The sequence below is a fragment of the Astatotilapia calliptera genome, chromosome 18 (genome assembly GCF_900246225.1).
Source record: "Astatotilapia calliptera chromosome 18, fAstCal1.2, whole genome shotgun sequence".
Lineage (NCBI taxonomy): Eukaryota > Metazoa > Chordata > Actinopteri > Cichliformes > Cichlidae > Astatotilapia > Astatotilapia calliptera.
The window spans coordinates 8,564,747-8,578,089 of record NC_039319.1 but is presented as its reverse complement, the minus strand read 5'-3'; the positions used below and the strand labels follow the sequence as shown (position 1 = coordinate 8,578,089).

At 38.1% G+C, this 13,343-nt stretch overlaps 2 protein-coding genes across 2 annotated transcripts; both read right to left on the bottom strand.

Annotated features, from left to right (window-relative positions):
* Positions 1–1,372: 1,372 nt before the first annotated feature.
* Positions 1,373–3,777, bottom strand: LOC113010764 (uncharacterized). Its single transcript, XM_026149971.1, has 4 exons — positions 3,729–3,777; positions 2,257–2,556; positions 1,893–2,177; positions 1,373–1,491 (listed from the first exon to the last, which is right to left on the bottom strand). Exons 1-4 carry the CDS (start codon positions 3,775–3,777, stop codon positions 1,373–1,375), a joined length of 753 nt encoding a protein of 250 aa, XP_026005756.1.
* Positions 3,778–8,149: 4,372 nt separating this feature from the next.
* On the bottom strand, positions 8,150–12,253 carry LOC113011285 (uncharacterized; the record flags this gene model as incomplete). Its single annotated transcript, XM_026150759.1, has 5 exons — positions 8,150–8,271; positions 8,424–8,611; positions 10,231–10,512; positions 10,600–10,896; positions 12,235–12,253. Coding segments are annotated over 4 exons (729 nt in total), but the record flags the coding sequence as incomplete, so codon positions are not given.
* Between the last annotated feature and the right edge of the window lie 1,090 nt (positions 12,254–13,343).

Below are 13,343 nucleotides of genomic sequence, written 5' to 3'. Positions count from 1 at the left end.
ACTTCCTTTAAAGACAGATTGTAAAACGTAAATGCAACACACCCTGCATGCTGTATGAAACAGTATATGCAGTATATCATAACATTGGTTGTTACATCTACATGCTAACTCCTTACAACTGGAGGAGATGAATAAAAGATTATTACTATAGTTCAGAAAGTAAATATTAAATGCATATATCACATTTATCACATTTCACGCAAGGTTTAGTTTGTGGCTGTTAAGAACTACAGTATACCCCAAAGAGGTTGTGGTTCAGTTTGCTGCCTCAGTCCTTTCCTGATCATGTACACACAGACACACAAAGTTCAGACATTAGAACAGTCTCTTTTACTACTCATTTAACATACTGATCAAAAGGCAAACAGTTCTCCCTTCTATTTTCCCTAGTGAATTTCATGTTTCTATCCACTGAGTTGATGTGAACAGCGAAGGCTTCTACTTCTTGGGTTTTGGTTTTAACCCAGGTTTCCTCCACATCTGTACCGGTGGCTAGGTGCTGTCACTGTGAAAGAGCCCAAAGATTTACTTTCACTTCCTCCGTGTCAAGGCTACTTACAATGAGTGGCACTTTTGTCAGTGAAAACCCTTGTTGTATTTAAAATAAGTGGTGTGAAGGCAGAGTTCTAACAGCAAATCTGATTGGAGGGAAAACATCCTAGCTCTGATAGTGGCGCGGTGCTAGGAAATGTTGTAGTTGGCTGAGTTTATACTGCTAATGATGAGTCTGAGTAGGACTCCTTCTTTGTGGATCTTTATAAGTCTGTATACACAGGCTATAGCATCCCCTGGGTACAGATGGTTATACTTAGAGCAGTCAATGGCTTTATCCTATGCAAGTTAATGCTTGTGGGGTCTCATAGGTATTGTCACTGAGGAGTGTAGTAATCGTGGGAAGATAATCAGCTGAGCTGAATACAACAGTGCACCTCCCTTCGTCAGCTGGTAATATGTTAATGTTTTGGTCTTTGCACGGGGAGGTGATGGCCTTCATTTCTTGCATTGTGAAATTGCACAGAGGAATTCAATCACTTGGTAATCGTGTTGGACAGGTGGGCAGACCAGCTCAAAAGTAACACACTGCCCTCTTCTGGTGAGGTTTAAGAAACACATTTGCCCCAGGAGCAAATCCTCAAACATTTTCATGATGGGTTTAACTAATAAATAATCATGACTGTTTTCTTGTCTTTAGATGTACCGTATGATGTTGGCTTGAGTGCATTGTTGCATTTCTTATGCACAATTTTGTGTTTCCATTGTATAAGATAAAGAAACAGGGATTTATTTTTTAACCAAAGCTGCTACAAGTGAAAAAACAAACAAGCACAGAAGTTTTCTACATAAGACTGAGCTTTATATACATTAGAAATGTTTATTTTTGCTTCTTTTTCTTCTCCATGAGATGCACACTGATGACAGCAATCACCATGATAATCAGACCGACAGAGAACACGACTGTCTTCACCACACAGACGGAGATCCCATCTGAACCTGCAACACAGGAAAACAGACAGATTTCTCACAAAATGAAAACAGCATATCCAAACAGCTAATCCAAACGTTGAACAACAACAGAGCCCAAGTTCTAAACCACTAATTTCTCTAAAAAATGTGAATAGCAGTTTGTGAACTTTGTAACTGACCAAACTTTTTATTTCCAAATACAGGAAATGTATAGCAAAGTTTCAGTGACTGAGCTTGTGCAATAGCAGATTTGAAAACAGATAAGTTACTCAGACCAACAACAATTATTGTGAGATGTTACATTTTTGTTTTGACTTCAATAATAATCTCACCAGAAGAAATATCTTTTTGTTCATCAAAAGTAAGTTGTTAGTCCAACACATTTGGTGACATATCTGCGGGTGGGGACAATTTACTGATGGTCTTACCTGATTTTCTTTCACAGTACGGCTTGATCACCTTCTTGTTCGCTTTCCAGCTCACTTTGTTGCTATGATTACAAAAGATGGTATCTTGCTGCAAGTAAACAATCAGAGAATAAAAATATTTTGAGACGTTTAAGCTCTTTTCTTCCACTTGCAGGCAGTTTTGGGCATCACATCTAAAAATGCTGCTGATGTTAAACTCCACTGTGCTGCAGGTCACAGTGAGGTTACAGGAGTCTGAACTGCTGGAAAGATGGTCCACTGTCAGCTCAGCACGAGATACTGGATCTGGGGAATTAAAAAAAACTGTGAATGGATGTTTCTGATGTATTAACATTTAAAAATTGTACTGGCAAGAGAAACATACCTTGGACTATGACCTTGTATTCAGCTATACTTTGCTCTTGTCCTCCAACCACAACTGCAGCATAATCTCCACTGTCGCTGTGTTTTACATTCTTTAATACCAAAGAGAAATTTCGTCCAAAGACCTCAGCTCTTCCTTCATAACTGTCAAACAATATTGCTTCTTTATTATAACTAATTTTACCAACATAATTAGTAATATTATACTTCCAGAAAAAGTCAGTCTTTTTGTCAAGTACAACAGATTTCTTTACATCTAGGTGTAAATCACTTCCATGAAGGAGAAACACGTTTTGGAGGCCTAAAAGAACAGAAAAACAAAAATGTGTTGTCAGAATCATGTCATGTTCACCTGTGATTCCTTACTTTTATCAGATACAATAATGAAAATGAAAACAAAGGCTTGAAATAATACATGCACAATGAATTGAGAATACACAAAAATTTTTAATGAGATGTGTCGGAATATAAAGATCTTTTTCTACATTCTGTCTGTTAAAAGTGTTGCTTTGTGATTTGAGAGTCTTGAGAATTCATTAGTTATTATTAGTAATATTATATATTCTACCACACCATTTATCTTCAATGAGTTCTGAAACTTTGATCCATTGAGCTGTCCAATAGCCTAATGAGAGGTGTTTAAATCACTTTTGTATAATCTGTGCTATATTGGTTCCAGCTCCAACAGTGTAAAATGACAGAGGCATACAGTATATTTTCATTATGACCAAATTAATATAAATTATTTTTGTTTGTGCTATGGTAACTATAGTAGGGCTTGTTTTTGTGGCGTTAACAGGATACGTTTCTCGAGGTTTCATGAATAAAACATACTCCAGTAGAGAATCTGTAAACTATATTGCGTCACACCAGGAGAATACGGAAAATTACATTTTTAGAATGAGTGAAAACACGGCATTTCACCAGGATTTCAAACTAAAACTTGGAACATAAGGAGCTCGAGAGCAGGTGACCATAGTGAACATATCCAGGAACAAATACAACCACCTTTTCAAACTGAAAATTCTGGGTCACCTCACTGACCTATTAATCTTGCTTCATAGCACACTACTTTGGCATTATTGTTGGCAGTAACAGGTAAGAACCTTTACTTCCATTAACTACTTTGACAAACCGTCTTCAGACTCCGAAAGAAGCACATCGAATGCAATCACGATGTACTTTAAGACTTTAATATTAAACAAAGCCACTCGTGCTACTAACCTCCTCTTCCATACTGCTCTAATAGAATGGTACACGATTACAGATGACACATATTCATTACTAATCAAAAAATAACAACTACCGGTACTATAAAATAAAAGGTTTGCTCTTTTCCTGTTTGCCACTGTTGTTCCTGGTGTTCAGTTTGCTGATCACAATAAAACAAAACGTAACAGGAAATAACACACCAGCAACAAAACATGTCTCATTGCTTTGTGTGTAAATGATCAGGCAGATATCTTTTCATACCTTGTGCCTCAGTGCAGAACAGCAGCGCCAGTACCACCAAGAAAAACATTGTATAGTCTTAAGCTTAATGCAACACCATCAAAGCCATCAGTGTGTTACTTCTGTTTACAGCAATGATGGAACCAACAAAGCCCACCTCTTTTCACAACTTTGTTTCCTTGTCACAGACTGTCAGTGCAAAAACAAACACAAAAACATCTCCTCTATAATTTCCTCTCAGAGCCCTTTGGCACCAGTTAATAATTGTTGGAAAGAACTGAAATAATTGTTAAGGAAACAGTGTTAAATGTAAGTGCACAAAAAAGTACTAGTACTTCAATATGCATCTATAAGGGCATGTTTTTTCACAGGAAAAGCTGAGTCTCGCCTCGCTAACACACAAAAGAGCAGGAAATGTTCATGCAGAAGTGATATCTTCTGTTGTCAGTTTTAACGTGTTGGCCTTACTTTGAATAAGAATTCAAACAGATTGTCTTAAAAAAACATTTAAAAAGAAGTGTAGTAGTAAAGTGTATCCTATACTATCGAAGAATTTAGTGTATGAACTGTATAAACTTGAGAATAGGTTAAAGAAAAAACTGTACTGAGTACTTAATATTTTGCAGCAGATGTACTATTGACCTGTAGACTACCCAGAATTACTATTTTAAACACCTGATGTTGTAGTTGAGTTGGCGAGGAAATGGAAAAAAAAGGATTTTCATCAGCGTCAAAGTGATTCTGGAAACTGCCAGAGGGGAAAGTGGCACTTTGGTGGTGCATAGTGTGGATGGTGTGCTGCCAACATCGAGCGGTGGAAGGATTACTAGGAGGATCCCGCTGAGGAAGCAGAGGTGGTTGGCTTCTTCCTTAGAGACTGGGTGAGGGGTTTGATAGTTTGGGAGGTACTCAGTGTATAGCTCCTACTCCTCCACACCTAGGGAGCCAACTGAGTAGTTCAATCATCTGACTAGAAAGCCCTGTGTGCAACTCCTGTGCCACGTGTTCTGGGGATGCTCAGGCCCAGGGGAAGAGAGCAGGGCTGCAAAGATTCGTCTCCATAATGAATGACATCAACTATAAAGATGCGTCATATTGTAAAACCACGTAATAAATGCGCTTTTCTAACTGCAATACATTACAGGAAGCTATGGGGGCAGCAGTACCGCCTAATAACGTCTGCCAAAACTGCACTCGAGGAAGAACGTAGTCAAACGGCAAAACAGGAGGAGGGAAAAAAATGGAGGCGGGGAATTTAAAATATGTAAAAGCATTTCACAGAAAACGCACAAAATTAAAAGCAGACTGTGCAAAGCGGAGCATTACTCCAGTGCACGAGAACTAAAATGCACCGACACCCTTGAGCTGTGACGTCAGTTTAATTGGCATTAAGCACTTTATTTTTATTTATTTTAGCCATTTTTAAATGGTAAATGGTCTGTATTTATATAGCGCTTTACTAGTCCCTAAGGACCCCAAAGCGCTTTACATATCCAGTCATCCACCCATTCACACACACATTCACACACATTTTTAGTTTCCTATTTTCACTTTTTTTTTTTTGTTTAAATACTACTAGCATTTTAATTTATATTACCTAATATTTTGATTAATTTCATTTTTTAGCCTGATGGTAATGTTAAAATTACATTTGATTATTTTCAAATTCATGTTTCCTGGGTCATAATTTTAACTTGCTGTGGGATGAGACAACAGGGTGATTCACAGGTGGGAAGACTTGAGCAGGTGAGGTACTTTAGCCTAGAACAGGAGGTTTGCCCACAGGAAGCAGAGATAATAATTATTAAAATAATCATTGACTAATTAAAGAAAAATCAGGCAGATTAGTTGAAAATGAAAATAATCATTAGTTGCAGTAGAGAGATTCCCTCTGTCTAGTAGCCCTGGGAATACCAAGGTGTTCCCTTAGATGAGCTAGATGTGGGGGGTCTCACTTATTTACTTAGGAAGCTGTCCCTCAGGCATAAATTACCCTGATTTCAACTTGATAAGAAAAACATAAACATAAAGGTTGCTTTACCCATTAACGTTTATTTGTTCTGCAGCACTTGCCTCTAAAGGTCCTGAATGCTATTTGGACTAATATTGATTAATACTCATATATACGCCTTTATTGTTTCACAAGGGGTTAAAAACAGAATATCCACATTTTAGACTTGAATTGCAGATTTTATTACAGCAGCTTGGCAGGAGCTAAGCAAAAGCCAAAATAAATAAGAGAAGTATAATCAAATCACATCAATTCTACTCATTTAATTAACCCACTCTAAGCTAATGTTGATTTTTTCTTATCTTTGGGGTGAGAGAGGTTGGTGGTGAGACAGTTCCAGCACCATAGATGTGTTCCACCTCAGTGCTCTGTGTTAATGGAAATGTTTAGGAAAGCAGGATTTCTCAAAGTTATAATTCACAGGGCAAACCCTGGTCTTGAGACTCTGCGATCCACCTGGTAAATAATGGAAGTCCAAACCTTCTCAGAATTATAATTCAACATGTGAATGATGATGATGATGATGATGATGAGCAGAAATAGAGCCAAATCCAAGTCTGCAATTTCAGTCCACTGGCCAATCTCCCCCTGGGACCTCTGCTAGAATTTTCAGCGGTGAACTTCTGGAATCCCTTTGAACTGCGAGATGAGCAGTTCAAAGGGTTGAACTGCTGCAGACTGACCCAGTAGACCTCCAGGCAATTTATGCTTTATCAAGTGCCCAGTCGCCCCACCTATCTCTCTCTAATATCTAGCCAACCAATCAGATGTTTACACAAGTTTCACTGATCTTCAGCCAGACCTCAATATTCTTTCCATTTATGACCTTTCACCCACTTTAACTAAGGCGAAGGCCATTTCATTTCTCGACTTCATTCAGTTGAGATTTCATTAGCACATTCACTTCACATAATTCCTTTTAATACAGATACTTGTTTCTTTAAAACTTTTGCGTTTGTCATTCATATTCATTAAATACAATATATTCAATGCAATCCCCCTTTTCACTAAATCATACACTTTAAAAGTCAGACATTCAGTGTTCTTAGCATGCTCTCATTCACACACTCACACTCATATCTCTCAAGGCTGTTTCTACAGCTAGGCCTGAGTTAGGCCTGTCTCTAAAATCATTATTCTCTTTTCTTACTTTTCCTTATTCATCATTTTAGCCTCAAACATCTTTAAATTTACAGATTATGTTCTGACCAGTATTGCACATAATTAACTATCAGCAAAATCACATATGAATAATAATTCTGTGTTTAACCTTTACAACATTTAACTCTATTTTTCTTGTTCAAAAGTATAATGATGGGTTGGTGACATAGTTCTTATCCTCTTAAACTCCGACATGAATAAACAGGTCGATGATGGATTCGCGTTTACACACACAAACATTAGAATTTGCATTTTCACTACTCAGACTGCATCTCTCTGTTAACATTTAGATCAAACTTCAATCTTTGATCTTAAACCTTATAGATGATCTACTTACTATCAGAATGGGAAAAGGTCTTTCTAGCATTGTGACCATTTCAACACATAAGCCTCATATGGCTCTCTTCCACAGCATCCTGTCTTCCTTCTCTCACCCCAAACGGTCGTGGCAGATGGCTGCCCCTCCCTGAGCCTGGTTCTGCTGGAGGTTTCATCCTGTTAAAAGGGAGTTTTTCCTTCCCTCTGTTGCCAAAGTGCTTGCTCGTAGGGGGTCATAATTGTTGGGGGGTTTTCTGTATGTATTATTGTTGGGTGTACCTTACAATATGAAGCGCCTTGAGGCGACTGCTGTTGTGATTTCAGAATCAGAATCAGAATCAGAATACTTTATTCATCCCGAGGGAAATTAGGGGTTACAGCAGGCAGCACGCTAATGGCGCATGCGCACTCACAAAGGAACCTTCTGACCAACTTTACACAAACATCACATTGGGCAGGCATGTCAGAAGGTAGGCTGATAGGAAAAAAAACAACGAAAATACACTACATGAGGTAAGAGGAGGAGAAAAAAAAAACTCCACTCAGACTGAGCTCCTAGTGGGAGAACAGTTTGATAAAAGAAAAAACACCTCAGCACAAAAGCACATGACTATCAATACACCATAGAAACACGAGACAAGCAACAGGGGCGGGTAAAGGGTAAGAGAGAGCCGGCGTAGACAGCGCATCCGGTCCTGCAGCATCTGTGCTGGTCCAGTTGACTGCTATCATCCCCGGTAGGGCACAAGCATCGAAGGCGTTGGAAAGGGAGGGGGATGAGTGAGTGCTTATCAGTGTAAGTGTGTGTGTGTGCGTGTCCATAGTTTAGCTGAGACAGTGTCCTTCGGCCTATCAGGCTAAGTAAACAGTCCTCCAGCCAATCCAGGTGTCCTTCATGGGGCGGGAAGAATAGTCATCACACAGTCGTTATCAGGGAGTTGTTTTGGTGGGCTTGGCGCTATATAAATAAAATTGAACTGAACTGAAGGCTGGGTATCAGCTGTGATGGCACGGTGCATCTCTCCTTACTCCACGTTACACAACAGTAACCCACTGCCCTCTTCTGGTCGTGTTCTGGAAACACACACAGTTAGGCGAAATCGGACCCATAAATACAGTTTTTGCTGATGTTTTTTTTAAAGAACAAATCCTCAAAAAAAAAAAATCAACATTGAGTAAAGCATTATTTTTCCAAAGTGAAAAGATTTTTAAAAAATTATTAATACATGCCCTGTGAAATTTTCTTGTGAAGTATTTATGTACGTTTGTAGTCTGGTCCATTTTTATCTTTTCTTCTTATGCTTTGCTATGAGGTAGACACTGATTACAGCCAACACCATGATGATCAGACTGACGGAGAGCAGGACTGCCTTCAGCAGACAGATGGAGATGCCATCAGAGGGAGTCTCTGAACCTGCAACACAGAAAACCATGACTTCACCACAAACTCAGATCCAGAATGTGACATTAAGCACAAGATGGTCAAAAGAAAACTACTAAGGTCTAAATTTGAATTTAAATAGATTTAATAGCAATTTTTTTTTACTTTGTAACTTAGTGAACTCTAATTCAAAATACATGCAAGTACATGCATAAAAGGCTCCAAAGAAAGACCTTATGCAATACCACGTTTTAAGTTTTCAATATTTAATCAATTATTTTTCACTCTTTCTGATAGGTTTGTAGCTTGAACCTATCCGCTGGAACGTTGAAGACAATATAATTACACAGCAAAGCAAGACACGGGTAGGCAAAGTTCTTCATGTTACTCATGCATGAGGGAGACCTGCCTGGAGTCAAGTGTCGTTCCACCACTTGACCTCCGTCAGACTCTCAGCCAGGTTCCCCACAGCACTCCTTTTATTGTGGTTACATGAATATGCATAGGGTCATTAACATATAACATCTTACATAGGTATACATGTGAACAAAGAATACTGCATGTGTGTGTGTGTGTGTGTGTGTGTGTGTGTGTGTGTGATTTGTGTGAGGTCAAGATGTGACCCGCTGGTGCCAGGAGTCTAACGGGTCCATCTAAACAAAAGGCTCTTACACTCAAACAGATATACGTGTGTTTGCTATACCATATATCAATAAGAAAAGATAAAACCTCTCCTAGGGGGTATGTGATCTATTCCAGGACACTCTGTGGAGGAGTGAACGCACTCCCCTCTTCATGCTACACAGAGTTGTTACAGACCTCCTAGGATGAGACATTCTTTCAATCTACAAATGATTATATACTTCTAAGCATATATGGTTAAATATTTCTAAGCATAAATGACAATCAACAATACAAAACCTAACACTTTCTGCTTTTTGTCATGTCAAACATAACAACAAACTACTTGTAAGCCTAACAAAAAGGTTCAAGATTTATGTTATTATTTTTATGAGCCAATGTTCCACATGTACTTATTTGTATTTTTCTAAGTTTGTGAACATATTTAATTGGAAACACTAAATTTTTATTTTAAAAAAAGAATTGCTCCCACTCTTTAAGTTTAATTCCAACCTATAAATTGAAATCAAGCACCAAAGGCTGTGACTTTCTTGGCTGATTCTCAGCAGGTCTGAGTTTCAGTGTCACATTTAAAAGTGCTGCTAATGTGGGTTTAGTCTCTCAGTTTCTTTCTTTTTTTTTTATCACTAGGAAGCTACTGACAAATTTGGTGGTATATCTGTGGTGGAGAACATAAAACAAAACACTACATCAAATACAATGCATGATAAAAATATTATGCAAATACTTCTCCCAAAAATGAATGGGTATATTCCATTTGAAAAAGCAGCACTACTAATGGGAAGAAATTTATGAATGAACAGTAATTAATTATCAACATTATCTACCCAGGTCTTTAACATCAGTTTGCTATTAAATTCTATTTCAGATAAATAGAAGCAGACAAATGATTTCATATGATTAATTTTGCACTGCTTGTTGTGGTTCTGTGCTTATATAATACTCAACATGCACCTTGGACTATGACCTTGTATTCAGCTACCCTTTGTGAGATTGTCTTTTATTCTTACCTGAAAGTGTCTTGCAGTAAGATGTTATCTTTTCTGTCTTGTGTTTCCAGCTCACTTGGTTGCTGTGATTACAGATGATGAAGTCTTGCTGCAAATAAATAATGAGAGTGGAAGAACAGGGCTTGGCTTTTTTTCTATTTTCTACATGAGAGCAGTTTTGGGTGTCACATCTAAACCTGCTGCTGATGTGAGAATCCACTGTGCTGCAGGTCACAGTGAGGTTACAGGAGTTTGAACTGCTGTCCACAGAGTCCACTGTCAGGTTAACTGGAGAAACTGGATCTGAGGAGCAACAACAGGCACAAAGAGAGTTACAGCTGGTCTATGCTGCATGAGTATTTAACAGTTATAATAAAAATAGAAACCTACCTTGGACTATGACCTTGTATTCAGCTACCCTCTGGTTTTGTTCCCCACTTACTATTGCAATATAATCTCCGCTGTCACTGTGTTGCACATTCTTCAACAGCAAAGAATTATTTTGTACAAAAATCTTAGCCCTGCCTTTATATGTGCCAAACACTACTGAATTAAGATAATTACTTTTAGCTACTATGTGAATGATATTAAATCTCCAGAAAAAATCTGCCCCTTGGGTGAGTGCAACAGAGCCTTTTATATCCAGAAGTAAGTCTTTTCCATGCTCCACGAACACATGTTCAGGCCCTAAATAAAGACAAATAATAATTATAATAATATCATAATCAAGTACATCCATGTTTATTGTTTGTGTTGGTTGCATGTGTTTTTGTTATGATCACAAGTTGATTGAAAAAAAAATGTCTTGATCAATCAATCAATCAATCAATCAATCAATCAATCAATCAATCAATCAATCAATCAATCAATCAATCACCCTTTAAAAACATCCCAGAAAGTCAATTCTGAACATCTTTCACTCAAAACGCAGAAGAACAGAATCAGCTTGTTGGGAATTGATCAACAATTATTTTTTTTAGCAGTAAGCTAATTGTCTAAGGAGCTTGGAAAGAAAAGTGTCTGGACATCAGTTCATCTTCTTGAGTTCTAGGGTCAAATGGTGGAGAGGTCTGGGCATTCCTCAGACAAACTTAACAATGTAGTGTATGCTGTACAGTGTACATGGGTCATTTCAGCTCAGGAAATCGCATGATAGGTGAGGCTAGGTTTTACAATGAGCTTACCCGAAACCTTGCCTGATTGTGACCTACATCCGTTTTCACACCTTGGCTCGTGTGAACTTAAGAAACTTCTCGGATGAGACGTGAAACATCTTCAAGCAACTTAAAGAAGTCAGGACACTTTTCTTTCCGAGCTCCTTATACTATCATGACCTGGATGACTAAGAACCTTCACAGACAGTAAGTTAATTATTAATTCAAACAGTTTTTATAACAAACTAGAAATTTACAGAATTGAATCAATTATAATTTGACAGAAACATCTAACCAATTAAAAGCATTTTGGACATCTTTGGTGGAATATCACTTAGTTAATACCAAATTCAAATTCAAATCAAATTCAAATTTTATTTGTCACATACACAGTCATACACAGTACGATATGTAGTGAAATGCTTGGACAACTGCTCGTGACCTAAAGAAAACAAAAAAAGGAAAAGGCTATGAATAAGATAGGAAATAAATATGAAAAATTAAAAAGGGTAAATTTAACTAGGAAGGAATAAAATATAAATTAAGGTTAAAAATGAAATAACTGTACAACACAAATTAGAATGAAGGGTAAATTTAACTGGGAAGAATAAGATAAAATATATAAATTAAAGTTGAAAATAAAATAACTGTACAACAAAATACACAATACACAATATAGAACTATATAAGAATGTATGAAGAAATCTAAATATAAATAAATATATACACAATAACAGCAGCTGTACAAGTATTAACCGGAAATGAAGAATATAGTGACCAGTGTTGTGCAAAACCAAAGTCCAGAAAGTCCAGTGTGTGTGTAAGAACTATATGTGTGGGTCAGTACTGTGTGGTGGTGTGATTGAGAGACCGTATCGCCTGCGGGAAGAAGCTCCTCCTCAGTCTCTCTGTGTTGGTCTTCAGGGAGCGGAATCGCTTTCCTGACCTCAACAGAGAGAACAGTCTGTTGTTGGGATGGCTGAGGTCCTTCACGATCTTCCATTTGCTTTGTCTTTGATAAACAAACAAATAAAAAAAAAAACGTGCCCATGCTTACATAAAAATATTGCCAAATGCTAAACTAAGATCCAATAGTACTGCTTCAAGTTCACCATACTGCGGGTCACAGCCTCAGCTGTCAGAAAAAGAGTTCACTCTCAGCTGACCTGTACTGTTATTTAAGATTTCTTTAACATATTTTCCACACTGTGCTTGGAGACATGTTGGAACAATTCTTCTCCAAGTACTTCTGTTATTAAAATATCTAGAACAGGGGTCGGCAACCCTGGGCTCAGGGTTAACTGATGGCACGACCATAGATGGACTGGCCATCAGGCATACCGGGCATATGCTTTTTTTTAATTCTTTTTTTTTTTTTTGTAACGGTATAAACAATGAAAGGTGGTGGATTGGCTATGGCGGAGCTTCCACAGATTCAGTAACATTAGCAAGTGGTGGAGGCTGGCAGGTGGATGAGGGAAAGGGGAGGCAGGAGGAGAGACCCGAGGCAGCCGCCGGTCCGAGTGTCAGGTGAACTGAACTTCAGGTAAGAAGTTATTACCTGCAGTCTATCTGGGTCAGATATAAACCAAGTTTAGGTGGAGTTTATTTTTGTTGTGCTGACTTTTTACAGTCAGTTATATGGCTTTTTCCTATAGGAAAAGCCATATATAATACCTGGTGGGCCGGTCTCTAGTCAAAATGCCCGGGCCGATTTTTTTGTCCCAGTCCAGCCCTGGGCACCACACGCAGTGAATTAATCTGAGAAGGTGCATTAAAAAATAAATGGCTGCGCCAGCGGTGCACATTGCAAAGTAGCTCGCATAGACACATTGGTTGTGCCGCTTCTTAATGACGGTATTTTAACTAACAACCCCAACTATCAGATTCAACTTGTAATTGGCTAAAAATAACTTATCCTACCGGTGAGAGTGATGTTGTTAGCTTTCCACATTTCGACACTTCAAAAGCTTCAGGAGC